General features: G+C 49.4%; 1 protein-coding gene and 1 non-coding gene across 4 annotated transcripts in view; one reads left to right on the forward strand and one right to left on the reverse strand.

Annotated features, from left to right (window-relative positions):
• The window catches only part of LOC144152608 (uncharacterized), a 96,543-nt gene that overhangs the window by 33,992 nt on the left and 39,097 nt on the right, over positions 1-23,454 (forward strand). The window contains exon 1 of one of the 3 annotated variants that reach the window (XM_077683939.1): positions 12,308-12,967. The exons of the other annotated variants lie outside the window; for them this stretch is intronic. Within the exon in view, the coding sequence (XP_077540065.1) occupies positions 12,944-12,967 (24 nt within the window). The 5' untranslated portion in view covers positions 12,308-12,943. Of the gene's footprint in view, positions 1-12,307; positions 12,968-23,454 lie in introns of those variants that run through there. 3 annotated transcript variants of the gene reach the window in all.
• Positions 14,258-14,331, reverse strand: Trnai-aau (transfer RNA isoleucine (anticodon AAU)). The gene has a single exon. It is a non-coding gene; the product is annotated as a tRNA-Ile (tRNA).

The following is a 23,454-nucleotide window of genomic DNA, read 5'->3' on the forward strand; positions in this document are numbered from 1 at the left end:
GGCTTCTGTCAACGCTCTCAGTTACGTCCGTAGGTTCTCCGTTTAGCTCTAGGCCTAGCTGCCTCCCAGCGTTGAGTGTGCATGTGTCTCTTGCTTCCCCTTTGTCTCCTAGTTTGTCTTCCTTAGCTGCGCGGGGCCCCCTAAAAAAGCTACCGCTCTCCCACCTAAGCGCCACCCCACCTTGTTTCCTAGCCTGGGGCTGAAGTGAATCCCGTCCCACTGAAAAGCTTGCCTATGTCCGATGCTGCCCACTACCCTGTTCACGTCTATCACTTCAAGCCCAAGTTCCCTGCCGCACCTCACGATCTCGCTGTTAGCAGCGAGTACTACCCGTTCGGTGTGCACGCCCTGCTTCATCACCTCCGGCACGGTGCAGACTGCAATGCACACATTTGGGGCCGTCGCCCGCAGGTCCTTTACCCCCTTCGCTATCTCCTGGCCAAGTTTTCCCTCCTCTCCCTTTAGAACATCGCTAAGCCCCGCGGCAATCACCACAAGGTTTCTAGCTTTACTAGACAAGGCCAGCTGCCCCTTGGCTGCAGTCATCACCGTCTGCATCGTTTGACCTGGGAAACACCCCACCTTCACACGCTTATCCCCCTTTACCCTTTCCACTATGGCAGCGCTGCTCCTCTTCATGTTAGAGTCACCCGCAATGATTACCACGCTATCATCTGCCACGTGCCGCTCTTTACTGGTACCCGGGTTATCGACTGGTTTTGCTGTCCTATTTCGCAGCACGTGGGAGTAGCTGTTGCCTATTGTTGCTTCCACCCCCCGTATCACCTCGGCGCATGCCTCCGCTTCGCTGCATGGGCCGAGGTGGTCGTCATTTGTTGGCGAAATGACGCTCCTTTCTAGCTTCCTCTCAGCTGCTTCTAACTTTCCCTCAACGGCCCTCCGTTCATCGCGTTCGTTACTTAGCGCTGCCTCCAGTTCTGCAACCCGCTTAGCTAACCCCGAGTTATCCGCTTCTACGCGTTCTAGCCGCGACACCACTACGCATAACCGACACGTACCTGCCCCTTCGTCTGCCTCGCCGCCATCCCGCTGAAACTCCTCTGCGTCTACGTGCCGCGGACAGCTACCACACTGTACCAGCCTTCTACGCGTCATCTCGGCTGAAACCCCGACACAACGAGAAAGAAACCGTGCAGGTAAATACTCAGCTTCGGCTGTCCTCCGCTGTCTCTGCCGTTTCGCTGTCCTTCACTGTAGAAACACGCTGTTGTCGGAGCACCAGAAAAGCACGTCCGAACAGGTCGACTGCGCACTGCGCACCCTTCCCGGAAGTTGCCGCTGTGCCTTATCACCGGCCGGATGTTTCTCCGCGCGGCGCAAATAGGGCGTTACTGGTTATATTTTGAACATGGCGTGAGCCGTTCCCGTGATTTTTTGGACTTAATATGCTTATAAACGACTCCAGTGACGACAAACAAACTGCGTGAGACAAGGCAGACAATATCACGCATTCATAGCAAACCCCTTTCAAAACGCGCGCACTGACGTCACTGACTTTGGCGCGCGCACTGACTTTGGCGAAGTGATACACTACATGAGGTGGTGCTGTTCTTGAGTTGTAACCGAGTATAGTAAGTATTTCAAATTTTGTTAAATACCGGGAGAGTCTTAGTTCGATTAGTTTTTCTAACACTTTATCTAGAAACGAGAGTATGGAGATGGGTCTGCAGTTTTCAATAGAGCGATGATCACCTTTTTTTAATACGGGGACTACTTTTGCCAATTTTAATTCATCTGGAAACACACCGGTCTGAAAAACTAGATTGAAAATGTGACTAAGCGTAGTGGAAATTAAATTACATGCAAGCTGGATATGTGCCCCGTGTATACCATCTATTCCTGGGCCTAGCAGTCGAATAACGGACTCAACTTCTTCTGGAGAGGTAGGGCGAAGATAAAAGGATTGAGCACAACGAGGAAATGTTGACTCATTAAAAATTAGAACTCATATCTGACGTTCACGCGTGGTCTTGTGCACTTGCGTTTTGCTATGCGGGCATGAAATCTGACTGATGAAGCTATGCAGTTGGGGCTTACGGCGGAGCAGCAAGGGAGGGAGAGCGCTGGCCTTGCATCTCCGCTGTTGCGTGCGATCAAGATGCGCGCTAACAGACGGGGCTCGTTGCAGGGAGCGCGTACGCCGTTTCTGATGTTCTGGGCTTGTCTTGCTCTTGTTATGGCAGTTTTTTTTTCTTTCATAGGTGGCTTGAATAACAACGGGGAAACGGTGGATCCTTGGGGCTTTTTTTTCAGGGGGTTGGCGCAGAATATTTCGTGCTTTCGAGTAACTCTCACGGAAGAGATTTTGCAGCAGTAGCTGTTGAAAGGAACATGTGGGCTGGGCTGTTTATGTTCGTAATAATATCATCATTATCTTCACGAAGACTTGCCTTTAAAGGGGGCTCCACGGCAAGTGAGCTTTTGCTTCAGTGAAGACTGCGAAAGAGGGTTATAACAGTGAGGGAAAATACTACAGTGTCCACTGGCAATTGCAGAGGTGGTTTGTCGCAATTTTTTTGGGCTACTTAAACGCAGACATTTTGGTCTGTATGTGTGTATGTATGTATGTATGTATGTATGTATGTATGTATGTATGTATGTATGTATGTATGTATGTATCTACGTATGTATGTATGTGTATGTATGTATGTGTGTATGTCTGTCTGCCTTGAAAGAATAAATTTATTATAAAAAATCCTGGCATCAATGATACAACGTAAACACCAGAAACAAACAAGTGCAGCGCCTGTTGCTACAATACTAACACAGCCCGAAGGCTACCAGTTACAGACACTTACAGAAACACACAAACAGTTTCAAGTTGATTGTAGACAAAAGATTAACACACAAACAATGTAGAGTTGCTTACAACCAAAAGATTAACATGCGAGGGAAACAAGGGTACGAAAACATTCGCTTCAAGAATGCAGCAATATACGGAACAAGGTTGGTGTTAATGTCACAACGAGTACTGTAGCGTACTAATCCCCAATTCTAACACCAAAATCAATTGTAACAACGAAAATCGCTAAGGACACAGGTCTGGAAAGCTGGCATGAATAATAATCCTTTTGTTCGAAACCTCAATAGACCGGGTAGACCAATGTCGCAGAAACTTTTCCTCACCCAACAGGGCCAACTCGCCTTCGAGAAAGGTCACGAGGTGTTGTCTGTGACTCGATTCAGCCACCCGGCCGAAGTGAAACAGAAGCGGCGCAATAGGATAATATACCCACAGCCAAATCTAAACGTCGAAGACCGGTGTCAATGTTCCTACATGTCAACATTATTGAGCAAGAACAAGACATTACGTAAATATAAGACAGAAAATCAATACATAATTGATATTTGCAGTGTTTCTTTATTAAAATATTTATGGATGCTCGGTTTTTGCAAATTAAACTACATCAACGGCAGAAATCGAACGGCAACAGCAATGGTAAATTGAACGGTAAAAAATCTAACGGCAACAACAACGAAAGGTTCCATTACATAGGTTCCACACTCCGCTTGGAACGCTCGTTTAGTAGGGCATCGTGTTTCTATAAAGTTTGTAGCAGGGTGCCTCGATTCACGCGCGTCTCTGCTATACGGCAGCGCTGGCATCGAGGCACCCGGCTTGGAGCAGTGGAACGCGGTAAATTTAAACTGACTTGAGCCAACCTCTAGCGTGTTATCTTGGGAGGAACGAAACGGGAAAGGAACAGCATGAGAGGTGAGCGGGAAAAAGAAGTGAAACATCTACTTGGCAGGGGCGCCGGTGGACTATCGTCTTTCGTCGACATTTGCAACGAAAGAGCAGATACGCGGCCGTTTTCGTCGACATATGCAACGAAAAGAGCAGATACACGGGCTTTTTTTTTTTGCATTCTCTTTATTGCACTTGAGTGCGTTCAGTCCATGATTGCGCTCGTTTCTGCAGCAGGGAAGGAGTCGGAAGAGTGGAAACAAGGAAGCTCTCCGCGGCTGGTCGCGTTACAGGTCTGCTTACAAAACGCCGCATCCTCGCCGCCGTGTCCGCCTTCGTGGTGAGGCGTGCCCTGCTGGCGTTGGCGTAGTCGATCGCGTAATAGGATGCAGCTCGGCCGTCGGCGCGCAAGGGCTCGGCGGCGCCCACGTCCATTGAAGCGGCAGGCCGCGTGCGCTTGGCACGTTTCGCGCCCTTTGCTGGCTGGCCGGCCGTCTCCTCCTCTTCCGGCTCGGCGTTTTGTCTTTTATGCCTCCTCCATTTATGCCCTTGCGTGCTTGGTGGGAGGCGTGCTGCGTCCGAGTATAATGCGGGCCACGTGCCCCCTTTCATTGCCAGGCCGCCCTTTCTGGGTTTCCGCAGAGGTCGCGCCTGAAGTTTGAGGGGGTATGGATATCGTCTCTCGGACGTGCTAAATGTATATAGCCTGTATTCAATAGCGAGGCACGCATGCAGGCAATCCGCCATCACTGGTTACGTCGGGCTCCGCGGGATGGCGGTACTTGTCCGTGCTAAGCGCATGATATGGGTTGCACATTCCAAGCTCCAGCCCGCCGAACGCGAAGTAATGCCTCGACTCCAATGTGAGTGCGATTAATAACAACTCTGTTGACACCCCCGTTGAGAATCGGGTTGAAACGGAGCAGACGCACGCCGGTGTTTTTCTTCGGCGTGCGGCCGCAGTGGCACTTGCCGCGCCATGTCCGTGGCCATTTCAGTGTTGCCAAGCGAAGAAATTGACAGCTAAACTTTTCAATGAATACCACCTATAGTATGAAAAATCTTTACATGGTCACAGATGCAGTGTGCCCGTCGGCTTCTGCTTTGAGCACGGGTGGACGATGATGTGGCTGGCACTTCGCCGTTGTGTTGTGCGCTTGTTACACCCTCTGTAGCGCTAGCCTTGCGTCATGGCGGCACGCCCAGTGTTCAACATCCACACCGCGATTGGCATCCCCGCACCACTTATGACCGCACCTCTCCTGTCTCGCGCCCTTTTTACCCTCGCAGGCAGTGGGGGGCCCCGGGTCCTTGGTACGTGCGTAAGGGCTGTATACGTCCTCATGAATGTAGCGAGTTGAGTAAATAACCCCCACCATACCGTTCCATTCCATGCCATACCGTTCCATAGTAGACCGAAAATTGATTTGGTTTTGAGCTGCAGGTGTACCATAGGCCCGAACTTACGCGAAAAACAAAAAAAAAAAACCGCGCGCTTTAAATGAACAAACGCCCTGTTTGCTGTCCGCTCGCTCACTGATGTTTGAGTGTTTTCGCTTCGCTACCACTCGTGATATAGGTACAGTCTTTCTCAAAATTTTCTAGGCAAAGCAGGAAACGCGCAGCCCGCAAATCTGGAGAAAATACCTTTCTTAAAATACCTGTCATAAAATAGTATTGTCATATTTAAAGGTAAAGCTTGTTCATTGAATTCTTTGTGGTCCAGTAGGCTTAGGTTTCGCCTTGAAAATTTTGACAAGGGGTGTACTTATCGGCTACGCTGTCACTGGCGATAGTCTCCGGACTTAACCATGCTGGTAATCAGGGCATCTGTGGACTGTGTGCGAATGGCTTGACACGAGTCTGAAGGGCGCACATCGGGGCAACGTGGAGAGCCGGCTGTTGTCACCTGTTCACAAAGAAACGGGAAACATTGCTATGTTGTTGCCATGTGATGTTCGTTTGAAAGTTGAGCGCGATAAATGCTGGAACAATGGGGAAACCCTTTGGTACGTCTTATTACACAGTAATTGGTTATGGGTAAGAAGCGGTAACCTTTTTGACCCGTAGGGTGTAACAGGCACACACACAAAAAAAATAGTCCCGCTAGGCCAACCTGTGTAATATTAGCGTGCTTGCGCATGCGCGCAAGTGCCCGGCTGGGATTGAGTGTGATACTCCGCATGCTCGATACCGTTCTTACTTGTTCCATACGACTGGACAGTGATGGCGGTGCACCGACTCCGCACCTCTCCAACCGTTCTCTGGGCCAACTACATCGATAAGAACGTCGGCCCGGAGGTCCCTCATGGCAAGTCTATTTGGCACATATCGCGTTCACGTTCCCAGTTGTGCAAACCAAGGTATGCTAGGTACTACAAGATGCACCATCAAACCTTCATCGACCTTCTGGGTCTTTAAGACGTGGTCACTGGCCGAAGACTTGCCGCAAGCAGCGTGGATTCAAGGCTCATTTTCTCTCTGTTAACTTGCAGTCTTTTTGTGCGCTATACTGGCGTCGATGACAGGCTGTATGAACGCTTTACCGTCCCAGTACCGCATCCTCTTTGAGGTCATAGCGCCATGACCTTCTTAATTAAAAGACGCATCACAGCGTGACTTCCATTGACCGGTTTTCCAAAATGCTGAATTCCCCTTTGGCTCCTGCGAAACAATTATTTCGCGCTGCACGGTCTTCTCTGCGCTAGTATGGTAACGCAGACTCTGATTCGTAATTCCTCCTCTCCCTTTCCATTGAGTAATCAGTGTCGGGTCGAACGGGGGCACAAGTGGCCATACGGGGAAAGGGGGGGGGGGGGGGGGGAGCGGCCGTCGCTGCCTCCCACGTCTGTTTTCCACAAATGTCTTCGTCGACTCCTTATCTTTACGTCTCTCACCGGCAGCCCAACAACAACGGTTCCTTGCCAAGTGGCTTTGTTGCTCACGCCTCAACTATTTCTTTCTTCTTCTGGTTTCGTTTGGAACGCGGCTAACAGCGCGCCGCCTTTCTTTGGTATTTATGGCGGCTTGCGGTCGGCATCCCTCGCCCCGCGCGACCCGGTCGCCGCGGAAACTGGTTCTCTCGGCTCTTCTCTGGGACATACATACGAGCACGCACACGGGGAAAGCGACCGCTTGCTGCGGCGCGCTCGTACGCGGGTCAAGCGACCACACCTGGCGCCCCAGTCTACACTCGTTGGCCCTATCGTCTCCCACAGTGCCTTTTTTTAAACATTTGCTTTTTGTAAGGCTAGTTTCACTTTCTCCCTCTTCCTGTCCCCTGTGTGTCAGTGCGAAGCCCTTTCCCTCATTCGGCCCATCACCGTCAGAATTTCTGTTTTGAGAGCTTTCTGCTCCAACCGTCGTTTTACAGTCCTCGCAGTAAAGCCTGCCAGTTCAAATGACGCCGCGCTGCGGTGTCGATGTCGCTTCGCAGTGGCCGTGCGACTTGGTCAGCCCGTCCGAATTTCAGTTCCCCTTCGGTCTTGTATGTCCGTACTCGGAACGGTTGTAATTATTCGGAAGTTTTTCGAGGACGATTCCGCGGGTGAAATAGAAACGGCACTGTGGTGACATCGGTTCAGGGATGGCGGAAACGATGTCGGAAGCGATGCACGTGGTACATGTACACCTTCGTCATCAACGCCCGTAGTTGTGGAAATCGGTCCACTGGCAGCTCCCCGTGCACTACAGTGCTCTGGCCCATTCATCATGTGTTTTTTTTTTTTTTTTTTGCAACGCGTTCAACAAGCCCTCGCCATCGCTAGAGAAAATAATAAGATACTTATTAACCAATAGTCTATACAAGCTGGTGTGATAACCTGGACAGACTCCTGTCATAAAATTTCTGGAGCACCTTTCTCTTCACGGAACCCATAAACTTCAAAATGATCTCTAGTTCTCTATCAATTCAAGTGATTTGTGACCTTACGAACCTTGCACAAACCGCGTAACCTTGAACCGTTATACCTCTTCGATTATTCCCTCCCTCCGTCTCCCTGTCCTCCCCCCGGGCATTCATGCCCTCAGACAATAAAGCTTCTCTCTCTCTCTCTCTCTCTCTCTCTCTCTCTCTCTCTCTCTCTCTCTCTGAATCATCTACATCTTCTCTTTCATTTTTTTCTGTCACCCCTCTTTCCCCGTCCTCTTCTTTTCCTGTTCCTCCTTTTCTTTGCCTCTTCCGCATGGGCTCAAAATTATCCCCAGTCCATTTCTTTTCCTCTTCAAACCAAACCAGTCAAGTCAAGAGATGGCGCCGCGAATTTACCCGGCGTTCCCCACGCGGAAGTACCTGCTCGCCGCGGCGTCGGCGGTACGGCTTTGTCGTCTGCTTTAGTGACGGTTGTTTTGGGCCTGTTTGGTTGCAGCTTCGCGTCCATTGCGCGGTGCCTTCGCACGGCTTGATAAACTTGTTCGACAGCACCTCCCGCGTAACCCGCACCCGACGGAATTAAGTGGTACGGCAAACATACGTTAAGGATTGGTTTGCAGGGCGAGAAAACAAAATGTACAAACCACATACAGACATCTGGCCGCTAGAGAAACGCTACCGTTTTCGCTCTGCTTGCCACGAATGGAATTCGGTTGTGTTTTAAGAGGTATTACAAAAGGCGAAAGTAGCAACTGGTTCTGATAAATAGCGATTATAAAAGTTCCTTCAGCTTTCCCGCAAATATCAAACTAACTAGTTTAAATCGGTATAAATGTGAATCACTAAGCTCACACGCCGAATTCTTTCGGTGTCAGCGCCAGTGTCGAGCGGTGGTGTAGCCTCTAGCGAGCACATCAGTATGCCTAGGTTCCGCTGTCTCATTCTTCGAAAGACGCTCCTCTCCGTTTTCTCTCTGCCGACTCACGCCCAGGCTACAGCGGCAGCGTCCGCCGCTCTAGCCCGGCCGGTGGCCAACGCTGCTGCTACGTTCGGGACGCCGTCCTTGCGAATTCTTGGTAACGGCTAGCAGAACCTCTGGTTTCACTCTTTGTAGAGCCAGGTGGGTGAATTCAAGTGACGTCGCATGGGCAATTGTGGGTGTCGTTTAAAGCTTTGCTTTCCAACCACCTTCACAGCGTGGATTGGAGCCAATTTTTTCTTTTCTTTTTATGTACATGTGTGTCTTGTTTGCGAATGGGTTGTAATGCTTACCATCGAGCGCTACGCTATTTTTGTTTACAATTTAATGGTGGATGCGCTACTGACACCAACGCAATTGAAGGGCCCAAAATATTTGAAGGGCCAAAAATATAAACAGCTGTTTTCAGCCGTCCCTTATGTGACCAAAATAGTTCATTTACTGTTTCGACCTCCTGTGCGACAAGCATTGCAAGTTGTGTTGCAATATAGTATTCATGTGCACTGGCCCAATTAAGTCGAAACATCAAGTGTTGATTGTTCCGAATTTGAGAACGAAGCACCGTTTGCTTGAGCCGGTCGGTTTGTTGCTCAGAAGCCTTGCGTGGAAGTGACATCTCGTCCAATGATTGCACTTACCAAAAGTACTTATACGGTTTATCCTAGAAGAAAAGGAAACAAAATGAAAGCAGTCTGATTACTTTGCCTGCTTGAAGGCGTTTAAAGCATGATATTGGCAACATTTCTAGTAACAGATGACATGATTCAGTCGGCGTGCGATTTGTACTACATACTGCGGCTGTTAACAACAACGCTGTTCTAGGTCTGACCTTGACTAGATATCGTGTCACACTGTCTTTGTAGCATGTTCCTCCGTCGCACAAAAATCTGTTCCCAGTGTAGAAAAAAAATATAAATAAAAACGGTCCTGGGCGTTCATATTTCGATTTGAGACGGCGTACATTGACCCTGCAAAGATGTATTCCTAGAATGCACCTGTATTTAGAGGTGAAGCCGACTTTGAGGGGATCCGCGTGTAAGGTTGGTCTTTGTTAGCTGGCTTTCCCACATTGCCTGTCGCGCAGTGAAGCATGACCATCCACGGAGAGAGAATGATTATAGAAAACGGCTCTGCCTCTTGTGTTATTGAGATAATCCCGAAACAATTTATATGAAAATGAGCCGCTAAGACGACTCAAACATTGCGGCGAGTTTAGTTTACTTGTCTTAATTAGTTAAATGGGAAATTATTTTCTAGCCATTGCCTTTTTTGGTAGTTTTTTCGGAGTTCTTTCGTGGCCAGCCTTCTTTTGTAGTTATTAAGTGCGATGCACTTCTTAAGCGACCCTGAACTTGCGTCCACCGGCGATGCCCGCAAGCATACCCACGTGGGGGATTGGCCAGGAATCTCCTCGTCTTCCTTGGCAACGGGGGGAGATGGGCGCGCGCTGCCTGGCCGCTGACATGGCACATACCCACGTGGGGGATTGGCCAGGAATCGGGCGTGAGAAGGGCTAATGCACCCGCTTAAAGGAGTACTGACACGAAATTTCAAAGCTGAGATCCGCTCTAGCAATCAAGTACAACGACAACACAAATAGGTGTCTGTGAATAAATGCATCTTTCTTTCTTTGTAGTTGTGTGTGTGTGTGATCTCTCTTTCGCGAACATTACCGAACCGCGCAAATTCAACTCGTGCATTCGCACTTTCACATTCTTCCCCTCGGGGAAATGCGGGGAATTTTTTTCGAAGTTCTTTCGTAGCCACCGGCTTTTTTCGTAGTTTTCTCGAACTTCTTTTGTAGCCATCGCCCTCTTTCGTTGTTCTGTTGAGTTCTTTGGTGGCCTTCGCCTTTTGTCGTAGTTCTTTTGAATTTCTTTTCTAGCCATCGCCTTCATCGATAGTTTTTTCAGAAGCTATTTCGTAGCCACTGCCTTCTTTGGTAGCTAGGTCACACTGAAGTAGTCAACTTTACAGAATTGCTGCCTGCTGTCAATAGACGTCCATCTACGGAGGGAGTATAGTTTTAGAAAACGGCTGTAACTTGTTTTAGCAGAACTCTCCGGAAACAAATTATACGACAATTAGCCGCTAAGATGACTATAACCTTACACACCACAGCTTCGCCGTTCATCTTTCACTGAGTGGAAGGGCACTAATTTTTATGTACTTTTTCTTTGCTACAAGAGGTTAGGCGAACAGTAAAGTGGTCAGAAGTCCTCGCGTTGGTTATTGACACGTTTAATTACATGGCTCTGCACACGTATTATTGCTCGCGGAGGCATTACTACTTCGGTTATCGCGCCAGCGCGCCTATTCTAGCAAACAACCTTTGTTACGGGGCGTGTGGCGGGAAGACCTCACGAAGTGCTCGCCGCTGTTTGCCTTTCGGCTTTAGCTCCACGGCGGACGTCGTGCCGTGTCACGTGACCGGAAGAAACACGACGCTAGTTCGCGGCCTATCACAGCTCCGCACACACACAAGAGTGCTGTCGGCGCTGTATCTTATCAGGCCGTACCTTTCTTTCTTTGATGCCCGCCACGCCGCCTCGCCGACCGGCCGTTGTGGCATTGAACGTTTGCCTCGCACCGGACAACCGGGTTACGGCCTGCTGACGAATCTTGCACTGTTTGTAGGAACCGCTCAGAGGTTTGGTCGATGCTTTCAGCAAGAGTTTATAAATACTGCTGTAAATAGCTGTATATGGTCGAATTATGGTCAGTTGGTGTTTTCGTTATCAAGGAACAAAGAAATGAAAGCCGAGAAAAAAACAGCCGTGTTCCGTAGGCGGCAATCGGACCCACAACCTCCGCATAACGCGCGCGGTGCCCTACCACTTGAGCTACCGCGGCGGTGACTCTTTCTCGACTCTAGCGGGTGTTTAGAACTCGCGTGGAAGATATTCTAGATCAAAATAGGAGAAAGAAGCGAAGTTGGGCTGGACATGTAACTAGGAGAAGTGGCAACCGGTGGACCACCAGGGGGGCGGACTGGCAACCCAGAGGCAGGACCAGAGGCAGAAGACCGACAACGCAGTGATATGGAGAGCTGAAAGAAGCAAATTTAGTAGCAAAGGAATGGATTTGGACAGCGCAGGATATACAGTATAACCAGTTATAGATCAGCGCGAGACGCCTTCATCCCGCGGTGGACATATTGTGACGTGGCGGCAGCACAAAGGTGACACGAGCTATGGTAGATGGTGAGACGGATTTAGTGGGCGTCAGCCGATTTGGCATGAACACGGCTGTGTTACACTACGTGGATCATCTTCTTCCCAGATGGGTATACATGGTGCTATGTGTAACAGTCCACTTCTTATCGTGACAATATAAACAAGATCGTGAACGTACATCTATCACACCGCGCGTGACATCGGGTTTGAACGGGGTCGCTTTGTAGTGTAGAAGAGAACGCGGGTGATGGGAGGAATGCGCTCCGGAATTCCCGGGGCGCCGACGGCCGCTAACCCGTTCGAGATGTCAGTTCAGAAGCGTCCGCTCGCTGCTGTGGAAGCCTGAGTGCTGCTCTTAGCCGCCCCAGTGCCGCTTGCCGCCCTCTCTCTCATTCCGGGATGCGAGCCTCCGAGCGAAAGGCTCGCGCTCTCCGCCGGGTATTTTTATAGTCAAACTGGTTACCGGCCATTTAGGACTGACGTACGCCTCGCTCCATTTTCCTCCCGACGATGACGCCGACCCACGGCCTTCTTCCTCCGGCTGGTGACCCTCCTCTGCGAGGGATGCTCGCAGCAAGCGAAAAAGTCGCCACCGCTCGGACACATGACTCAGCGGGCTGCAACGCCGCCTCGACGCCGTCGCTGGTTTCCCACGTTGGCTCGTCGACCGCGTCGTCTCCTGGCTTGAATCACATTGGCTAAACAGCCGCCGCCGCCGCCGTAGTTCGACCGAACGAGAAGCTCCGCTTAGCGCGCGCGCACACACACACCTCACGTGTGTGCCGACGTAAACAGTGGGGCCGCCAGCAGCGAACCGCGATTGTGTGCGCGTTTTCCTCGTCGTGTGCGTGTATCTGTTTTTGTAAGAAGGAGCCGACGGGAGAAGACCGACGGGCGAGGCTTCTGCTGCCGCTGCCAGCGCTCCTCCCTCGCTGACGACGACGATTGTGTTAGCGGCGTTGCCTAGCTGGCAGCGCGGCGGCAGGTAGCGACGCGGCGCCGTTCGTATCTGTGCGTGGAATGCTCGCGGAGAGGAGCTTTCCTTGACGAGTGTACTGGGACCGGAAACTGCGTCAGATATCGGCCGTCTCGCGTTCCGATAGCGCCGGACCCATGGCGTTGGCCGGAGCGCCGCCGTCGCAGCTGGCCGCGAGTGCAACGTTGGACTCCTCCGCCGCCTGGGCTTCCTGTCTGCTGCTGCCGCTGCCATGAGGATCCTACGCCGGCTACGGGTGAATACACCGGCGTGCCGTCTTCTCGCCACGCGCGCTCGTTGGCTCATTGACGAATGCGTTCGTTTGCGGCCGTTGCCCGTGCCTGGCCGGTTATAAGGTCTTCCGTCTGTGCTCGTACCTGTGTTGCCTGCAAGCCAGCCGCTGCGGGGAATCGTCTTAAGTGTCGTGTCGCTACCTGTAGGCGTGACTGCATCTCGGAAGTCGCGCCGTCGCATTCCGGCGAACGTAACGCTGTTCCGGATGGCTGGGCAAGAGCACGCGGTGAACCGGTGTTTTGAATAATTGGCGCCCGAATATGTTTCGCACGGCCCGCTGCTTTCGTGGCCGGGCCGTACCGTACGAGTTTTATCTCTCGTACTCGACACAGGTGCGCGCGTCCTTCGGTGCTCAGTCGTCTTTCTGTGTGCTGTGCAAATGGGTTCAGCGAGTGGAGCGCTTGCTTTCTGCGGCAACCTCGGTTATCTGATCCCCACCTGAACTTAGGTCGAGTCACTTTCGCGAGGTTGTCTTTGTCAAGCTCTGTAGGGGCTGCGAGCTGTGGCAGACGCCGTCTCTGCGCTGTTGGCGGTTTCCGTCGCTTAATTGAATAAGGGCTTCGCGCCATGATTCAACCCGGGTCTCCGAAAGGCGCTTGAGCGTGCTTGCATTGGACGAGCTGAAAACATGGTAGGGTCAATCAATCTAACAGCTCTATTTCCTTTGAAAAGGAGGAGTACGGGAGTAAAAGCTCGAGCAGCTTGGCGAGGTCCCGACCCCGTTACAAGTTAGCAAACAGCCGCATGATGATCGGTCATGAACAATGAGTGCAAATAAATTGACAAGTGTTACATAGTATCGAGTGATACAAACATTTTGTAACATAACGCTAAAACAGTACGGAAAAGTTCATAGGCGTAGTCATGAAGTGACACGAACATTAAGAGCAGCAATATAAAAGAAAAGGGAATAAAGTTCGAGGCAAGTACTATTCCCGAGATGAAATGAGCTGGGCGAAGCGTTTCATGAGGTAGTTAGGGTGATATGACGGATCAAAATCTTCATGGTTTAATAAATTTAGCAAGGAAGGTAGTTTGTAAGACAGAGATTGGTCATCATAAGTTGTTCTAGGTGTGGGTACGGCAAAAATTTATTTGCGTCTGGTTAGACGAACACTTGAGTTTCCTTTTAACTGAGCAAGTTTTATTATGGTGGCGGTACCATAATTGACGGGTTCGTGAATAGAAAGTCTGCTTGGCGTTGCACTGAAACCAACATTTATGCTTCGCGCGGAAAAAAGAAAAAAAAAAGTGGCCTGCGCAGGGATCGAACCTACGACCTTCGCGTTATTAGCACGACGCTCTAACCGACTGAGCTAGCAGGCCAGATGCGGTTTCGAGGTCTGTGAGGTAGAGTTATCGGGTCTGCTTGGTGGCTAGTCTTCGCGAAGAGGCTGTTCAGTAAAAGTTCTTTGTTTTACAGTGTACACGCACACACACAAATGGTGTGTATATTGCGCTGAAACCGAACTACAATTTTCATACCAGCTAGAATGGCTTGGAAGGTGTTGCAATTTTTTACGAAACCGTATGAGGAATTTAGAATCGGGCAGATTGTTTGCAGGTAAGCGCAGTAGGTTATCGGACACAAAGAGACCAACTGTCTTGCCATTCCTGGTCTCTCTTGTGTCATTCTGCGGTGATCGCAAACAGCTTGCCTAATCGTCGCTTTGCAGCGTTTGTACATGAGGTATTTGGGGCAAAATGTGTGTGTACTTAGTATAACACACGGGTGCAAGACGTTTGCTGACGGGGAAGCACAAATTATGATGGGTAATGCCTCCACTGCGGCCGGCCTAATAGCTTAGGCCAGGGTTTCTGCAATTATCGGACAGGCGGCTGCGTTTCCGAGGACCGGGATGTTAATAACCGAGATAAACTAAACAAAATGCACAATAAGTAAACAAGGATCGTATCAGATAAGCGAGATTAGACTATATCGATATTTCACCCCTGCAACGAGAAAAAGCAACAATTTCCGCTTTTTCAACCCGTATAATAAGTGCAGCCGTTTCATTTGGTCGAAGCATAACCGTAGCGTGACAAATAAAGTCCATTTATGCTATGTTAGTCTTAAATATTCGCCCCCAGTGGAGACCCGTCTCGGTTAACTTTGTTGCGAAATCCTTATTACTGCAACGATTCGAGCTGGGCGATTAACTCGTTAACGATCTTCAGTAGCCTGCGCCGCATTGTAGAGGCTCACAAAAGTTGCTGTCGAAACGCGTACGTTTCATGTGCTTAGTCATCGATTTAACGTCCAAAACTTTCAAACAGTGGAATTGTTTTTGCCACCGGCTATACCATGCTGAATACGCCGGTTGTCGTCCGATCACCGAAGCTAATACCCCTGCTACACTTGTGTCTGAATGTCATTCGAGCTGAATGTAATTTGACTCAAATGAGGGGCTTCGAATGCCGTTCGAAGTCCGCCGTTCTCCACTACAATTCCGACGACATTTGATAGCTTTAACAATAGCTCGTCCTGCTGCTTGGCGCTGCTGCTGTCGAGTTCTGTTTTTACACAGTAATGCAACAACCAAATTTAACAGCGGTCTTTGGCATTGAAATGATATCAAATTATAAATAATGTGAGATTTGACTCGGTTTTCGCTCAATTCTGAATCGCAGTCGAATTTTTTTTGGGCTGTTTTGGGCTGTCTGGCCACACTAGCTTGTCGCTTGCTCTCACTGGCGCTGAGAGTACGGAATTATCTCATCTTGATATCACGATTTAAGTGAATGAGAAGTAAACAAAGTTTCACAATTAAGAATATTTTGTTTGTTTTAAGTGCGCCAGTAATGTATTTGTTTATGCTGGCTTGGAACGCTGTGTGCGAGAGTGCTAGAAATGGCATTTGAGCGCCCCAAAGGTCTCTCTGGGTGCTCATTTGGCTCCAACGTCATTTGAGCCGAATTTCATTTCAAAACCGAGTGGAGCAGTAAAACTTCGCATTTGAGTTTGAGTCAAATGCCATTTGATCCAAATGACATTCGGACGCTAGTGTAGCGGGGCTATAAGCAGCATTGGGCTCGATCAGTACTTGGGAGGGAGATTCGATCTCTCGCAGACATTGGCATTATAGAATGTAAGGCGAGTTTTCGCCGCATTTTGTCGCGGCCGGCAGAAAAATATTTGGGGAGGGTCTGGCCTTGACCGATCCTTATAAATGTTGTGTGAGGATAAGTGTCCGGTCGTAGAGGAAAGACTATTAGTATACGATGCAGAAGTGAAAGCAACCAGCGCCCAGTAACTGCTTCGCTTTTCACACTAGCGGCATTCTCTCGACCAACTGCTGAGGATTACCCGCCGTTCGAAATTTGGGGTTTTGGTTCCTATTTTAACGTCCTGGGTTCGAGCCCCGGAAATCACACGTGTTTTCTTTATTTCTTTTTTAAGTCGAGTGATTTCTGTGTAAAAATGTTTTAAACCACTACTTTTACCCATTTTTTGCGAATAAGAGGTGTTCTGGTCATGGGCGTCGGCAGAAAAGGAGGTGGGGGGAGGGGGGGCAAAAGGGGCATTTGCACCCCCCCCCCTCCCCACTAAGCCACACCGGAACAATAAATTGTCCGGCACCCTCTCCCTCTTTCCCATCACTACAATGATTGTGGTTTTTTCCCCCTTCAAGATAAAATCCTGCCGACGCCCATGCTTCTGGTAGGCTTTAATTGCTTTAGTTGCAGTGTTTGCTGTGCGTCGTGCAGGAAAAGCCGCTTCTGTACAGTTTACAAAATGGAAAGTCTCGACCCGGGTGCGTGTAGTAAGGCAGAGCGATTAGCCTTCAGGAAGAAGCCTCTACACTGGTGCGGATAAGGAAATGGCGATCGACTATAGGAAACGCTGTATACGGCTGCACGGCACGCTTGTAGCCAGTAGAGTAGCTCGTGGAAAACATAATCCTTTAGGCGGAGGTGTACGTTTGCTCCGCCTAAAGCCCGGCCGGCTCATCGCGCATTGCATGAAGTTGTCCCTTGTTTCGAAGTTGACATGCATGCTCACGCACGTCGACCCACTTTCTCCGTCGTACAGTCGTTCTTCTCGACGCTGACGTCAGTGGCTGTGGCGTCTTTCTTGACGCGCGAAGGAGTCCGCGCGCAACGCGAGCGCGTTCGGCCGCCCTTCACCTTTTCACTCGACCACAGCTCCAGCTGCGTTTCTCGTTAGTTCTCTTCTTGTCTCCGCGTCGCGTTTCTGCGCTGTGTGGCGGAAGAGGTATTCGCGCTTTTCACGTCAGAGCCGCCCATACCAACCTATACGTGCTTATTTGCGTTTCGCTGGGGGGAAAAAGCTGTTCTCGCGGAACGGCCCCGCGCCTTTCACAATGGCCGCAATATAACGACGCCCGTGTTCTTTCACAACAGACGTGTCCCTTTTGCTGTGGTAGACCGCCGTGAGAAGGTCTTAAATAAACGACCTGACACAGTTTTGGTAGAGTTGTGAATGAGCGATAGGTAACTCATTCTGTGCTCAGCTATTTTATTTTTTTCCTTATTTCAGTATTTCAGTGGAGCACACTTTGCCGGCGGTCTATTTATATGCGCTTGTCCTCTCGCGCTTCACGTGTCCGTCCTTTTTAGCGCTGAAACTATTTCATCAACGCGTTAGTGGTACCTCTAAGTTGTGTTCCGATGGCGGTTCCTGAATGGTTCGCGTTTTGAGCCAAGTTGGCCGGGATGTGAGGGCCTACGGACGTCATAAAACATAGGCGGCAGAAAATAATTAAAGAGCATTACCAAAACTTGTTCATTACATACCTAATTACCAGGCTGAAGGTGCAAGTTTGAACGTTGATTCGAGATAGCGTATATCTATCGCCGAAAATTGCTATCAAATATGAAGTGGCGTTTCACCTCGTGCGCGCAATCGATCGGCCGCGGGTTGGCGCACTGCGGTGTGGTGGGCATTTTGGCTCACAGAACCTTCGACGACGAATTTACGGGCGATTATTCCTATTGCTGCGGTGGGGCCTTCGCTAGCAGAGATTCTCAGGTCGCGGAAAAGATTTGTGTTGACGCACTCACTTCAAAATGACGACAGGAAAAATTATTCCTGTAGTTTCTCGTATTTTTGCGTGTCGCACTGTCGTCTTTTCGCATTCTTGTGTCTTGATTCTGGCAGCTGGCTATGTCGCGACAGCCTGTCGTAGTGACAGGAAGTTTAGTTGTGACTGCAAGAATGTTTGTCGTTGAGAAAATTGACGTTGTCGTTAGGACATAAATGTGTTTCGTAACAACAGATGGCTTTGTCGTAACAACAGGGCTTATGTTGACACGAAAAAGTTTTTTGTCGTACGACAGGAATTCTTTTTAATTTTCTGCGGTATTCCTGTTGTCATTTTAGACTGGGCCACCTCTTCCATCCATCCTCCTCGCCACTCGGCCCTCCTGTTGACTTAGGGCTTCAAACCGTCAACGACGGGCAATGATGCTGGGTTTTTGCGAAATAACACTACTTCTGCGGTGGTTGTGAATTCATTTGGGAGCTTTCATTTCAAATGGAATTCATTTGACTACCAGTGGACCGTAAGCGAACTAGGGGATGCGGGAATGAACTGAGGAAATTCGGGGGCAGTGATCGGACGCGGCAAACTCGCGATGGGAGTGGCTGGTAAAATTTGGGAGAGTCATGTCCTGTAGTGAGCGCAAACAGGATGATGATGACGATGGTGACTACGGCGACTGCAGTAGTAGTAGTTGTGGCAGTAGTGGTAGTAGTATTATAAGTAAAAAAACCGATAAGGAGGGGCAATTGACGTTTGGGGCAGTGTGGTTTTTGGGAGGGCAAGTCACGTGGTGGTGAGTCAGGCCATTCAAGGGCGTCTCAGGCAATGATCGGCCTGGATTCCGCAACTTAACCTTGTGCCCCGGGAACCTGTATACTTTTACCGACTCAAGTTTTGGCTGGCAAAAGTATTAGGGATTTTTTGTGGCTCAAGTTTGGTGCTTGCAACAGCTTATTAGAGTGCTCGCGGACAGGATACTGATTCATCCGTACCAACGCGCATATGCGCATGAACTCGGAGTTACGACTCAGGCGAAAAGACAACCTCGGCTTGGTTGGTGGATGACCATGGTGTAGTTGATAAGCATTGTAGATGGTGTGTTGGTTGGTGAAACTTTGTTATTGAGTTTTAGGTGGCTTCCAGAATCCAGCCGATCTGTCGTCGTTCAACTCCAAATGTTCTGTGGCTCAGAGAGGTGGGAGGGGGATGGGGTCTGGCTGCGAGGCACTAGGTGCCCAATTTCTGAAACGCGTTCGGAGTTGGTTATCTGACAGCAACCAGGATCGTAGGGCGTTTCAGAGTGAATTTTAAGCGAAAGCTTCTATCGCACCGTTGTATTAAATGTCGCCCAAGTAGGCCATTTTGTTACGGCCACGCGATGTAATGGTAGTCCGTTCGTAATTTGCATAATCCGCTGCTTTCTACCTGAAGGTGTTGCACGGGCTAACACATCGGAACAGTGGGGTATGCCGATTAATTATTGCACGCGTATTCGGCGGATGTCGGCGGTGACCCCGGGTTGGGATGAATCTGGTGATGGTGAAAGCATTGCTTGTCATGTGATGTTGGGGGAAAGTTGGGAGATGAAAGACAAGAACGGAAGGAGTCGGGAGCAGTTGTCGTTCAGCTCCCCTAAAGCCCCTCCACCACGTTCTTGGTGGACGTGGTGGACACTAGGACCTTGGCAATGCAGAGACTTCGCGCAGTGGGCAACGTTTATTCACCGCGGGGGTCATTTTAAAGGAGCCATGAAGAGAAAACACAAGTTTGGTTCATTCAAAAGATTGTCTCGTTAGAATCATACTGACACCACTTTTAACGTAAACTTCGCTCAAATAAGCTACATAATTAGGAAAAACGGGAATGGTCATGCGACCCACCAGCTCATTTCCCGCAACAGAACCTGTGATGTCACATGGGCTAAGCTCTGCGATTGGCGGAGGCTGGCAGAAGCAGACGCAAATTAGGTAGAGCTTACAAACTAGACGAACGAGCGATTTGCGCTTAAATTTAGGGCACATTCTTTACAAAGCAATAAGAATGATGGGACAAACAGTGGAAGTTACGAAAGCACATGTAAACATAGAAGTACTGATGCGTTCTGCTGTTCGTACTGCGCACAGCATGCTTTGGTTTAGCTGCACATCACTACGGGGCTTGGGGTTGTCTCAGACGACACTGGCCGATTGACGCAAGCAACGGTGTCTTACGTGACCCCATTTGTCGAGCGAGCACTGTTTCAGGGAACGAATATTTTCTCCCAGAACAAAAACAAGCCAGGTTTAAATGCGGGCAAAAACAAACCAAACGCTTGCCACGGTATGGTGGCGCCATCTAGGTTACGGAACGTAAAGAAACGCGGGAACAAACCAACACCGCTGTACAGGGTGGAGACAACCTTTGAACGGTCCCGTGCCGCCGCAATTGGGCCAACGGGCTCAACGCGTTATTCTTTTCGTTTCCCACGAGACCTAGCAACGCGAAACAGACAATATGATTCAAACTTCTTCAGTAAACCGCGTTGCGGCGATAATTTTAGCGCGGTTTTGACACAATGAGGAGGAGGAGGAGGTAGCCTTTATTGTGGCAGGAAGACTCTACGTCAAGTGGGGGAAGGGGAAATAGGGGGTTGTAACTTGGGACATCTTAAATGAGTACAGTTCGACCCAAAACAGGTGGGCTCCTTAAGAATGCTGAAGAGGCCGCGTGGGGTGAGGAGAGCAGGCTCACGACTCTAGACTGCTCGCGCTAGACCGCTTTTTAGGGAAAAGTGTGCAATTAAAGCCAGCATGGAGGGTTCCAGTGTACGAGGGTCGACACAATGACTTGCTTCGGCGGCGAGTGAGCAACCGAACATGGCGGCGCCAGCGTTACGTGTCTCTACCCTGTACGGCGGATGCGTGAATGAAGGTACTCTAGGCTGCAGAGCGGTCTGTTCCCGTGATGTCACTTGGGACCACGAAAACGCATGATTGAGCGGGAAAATCAAAATTTTAACCTAAATTGTTTAATTTCTCAGTGAATAAAGCACCATTTGTATCCAGGCAAGCGCTGGGGGCACTATAAAACACGAAATCTTTAGAATAAAACCAACTTGCATTTTCTCTTCATGGCTCCTTTAACCGTGGCCGCGTTTGCGACTGGAATTCGAGTTCACGTCCACCGTTCGCTGTCTCGCTCCACTTTCTCCCTTGCTAACAGCATTGTTTCGGACTTGGGGAATCGGTCGCACCCAAACGCACCGGCGTGATAGCGAGTTTCGCCAGAGGTGCGCGTGGCCTTTCAGAGCGCGTTGTTGACCCCGCGTGGACGTTCACCTCTCGCGTGACTCGGATTTGCTGCGGTGTGCACGTATACGTGCGATAAGTGAGGAGCGTTTTCGGCCCTTTCGCTTTTTTTTTGCCTTTTTCGCGTTTTTGCTGATTAGCTTCGTTCGATGCGTTTGATAATCACGCTTCGAATGGTGAGTAAGAGTCATATTGCTGTTTTTAGTCCGTTCTATGTTGGCTTGGCGAATGCGACGTTTCGCTGCGAAACTTTGGAAACAAGATGTGCTTTTCTTTCTCCAACATTCACAGCAAGGTAAGCGTCGGAAAATTTCTGGAGTACTGAAGCAGATTAGCGGATTACCTGCGAATCCGGCTTCCGTGCATGCACACGGTTAAGTGCAAACGCGTGGCTGTGTCTTCGTTTCGCCGAATCAGTTGAGTACTGTAGGAAAATAAACCTGGGGGTATGGAAAGTTCTCACCGGAATAGCATACTCCAAACCAGATGTGTGGTTTCTCCGCAGCACATACCCCCGTCTACACGACAGCATTCGTGATAACACATGCATATCCCCGGAGTGCCACTTACATTCCGCCGTTTTCAGCCTCTATACATGAGAACAAAAGGTGTTATTATTTAAGCGTGAACGGGAAATCAAGTTGCGCAAGGATTAGTCGTGTAAGCTTGTTTATGTATACTGCCCGCTCTAAGTGAAAGCAGTACACACACACACACACACACACACATATATATATATATATATATATATATATATATATATATATATATATATATATATATATATATATATACTGACTCCGCGTAAGCAGTTGGAAAAGTCTGCCGTTTCTAGCGAAGCATTCGTTTTGATCACAGGTTAATAGAAGTCTGTCTGCTTCGTCGTGTATTTGAGTCTAGAATTCTGATGCAATTGGGTAAAATACACTAACTTTTCCCACACAGGCTTCGTCTAAATTGGCCTTATTGCATGCATTTTTCGTGAGAGTAAAAGAGGTAGTTTTTCTGTCAGCCCAACCATAATAATGAAAATAATAAAAAAGCAAGCGTCTTTCGTGAGAGTAAAAACAGAATTTTTCTATCAGTCCTAACAGAATAATGAAAATAGTAAAAATCTGGGAGAACTTGCTTTTCCGGCGAGTCAGAATTCTGCATCTACATATGACCTAATATGCGCAATAGAAATCAACGATAGCTTTCCGGCCGTACGTATATACGAACTGCGGAAGTCGAAGGTTCGGATTTCTTCGCTGAGTCTGCCCGACCGAGCCAGGATGCGCAGTCAACGCTGAGCCATGCTTCGTGGCCGCGAGTGCCGGGTCAGGTTGCGGTTGCACGTCCGGCGACCGTGCTTCTGCTGCATGAGCGAGGCTGTACATTTGCCTGCCGCAGTCCTGTGCTAGTTCTCCTAACAAAAGGGACTTAAAATGAGCGAAGCTGATATTGCGGGGAAGAGGAGGGGGGGTGGAGCAAGTTATATTCCATTCGCAACAATGTCAAAGAACAAAGAGGGCATGCCGGGAAAAGAAAGGGGGCCCGCAAGGGCTTGCACTGTCTCCTTCACTTTTTGTTGCTGCTCTCGCTTCAATACGCGTTCTTCGGTCGGACAAGGAACAAACCGGAATGTGGAAATATGCGAGTTAAGCGGTGGCGTTTTTTCTTAGACGGGTGTCTTCAAGTTTTGGCTGGAGCCGCCATGTCGCTTTGACAGTCGGCGGCTTCTGTTAGCTCATCATAATCATCATCATCATCAGCTTATCTACGCCCACTGCAGGGCAAATGCCTCGCCCATTAATCTCCAATCATCCCGGTCCTGTGTTAACTGCGACCAATTTATCCCCGCAAACTTCTTGATCTCATCTGCCCACCTAACTTTCTGCCGCAGCCTGCCACGCTTATCTTCTCTAGGGATCCACTCTGTTACCCTTAATGACCCTCAATGTTAGCGTATGCTCCGTATTTATTTCATGCTCTTGCCTGCCCGGAGCTCAGTCAATAAGTTTAGTGCTATGGTTTAATTTTTTGAACAAAGCAAAGGTTTAATATTTTTTTTAACAATTCGGCCGTTCTTCCAACTGTAGGCGGAACGTTGGCTACGTCAGGGGAGTGTCGCCTTAGAAGTACCCTCTGCAAGAAGTTTTCGCGACGTCTAAATC

Source organism: Haemaphysalis longicornis, unplaced genomic scaffold (genome assembly GCF_048455015.1).
Source record: "Haemaphysalis longicornis isolate Haplotype H1 unplaced genomic scaffold, Haemaphysalis longicornis Haplotype H1 scaffold_9, whole genome shotgun sequence".
Lineage (NCBI taxonomy): Eukaryota > Metazoa > Arthropoda > Arachnida > Ixodida > Ixodidae > Haemaphysalis > Haemaphysalis longicornis.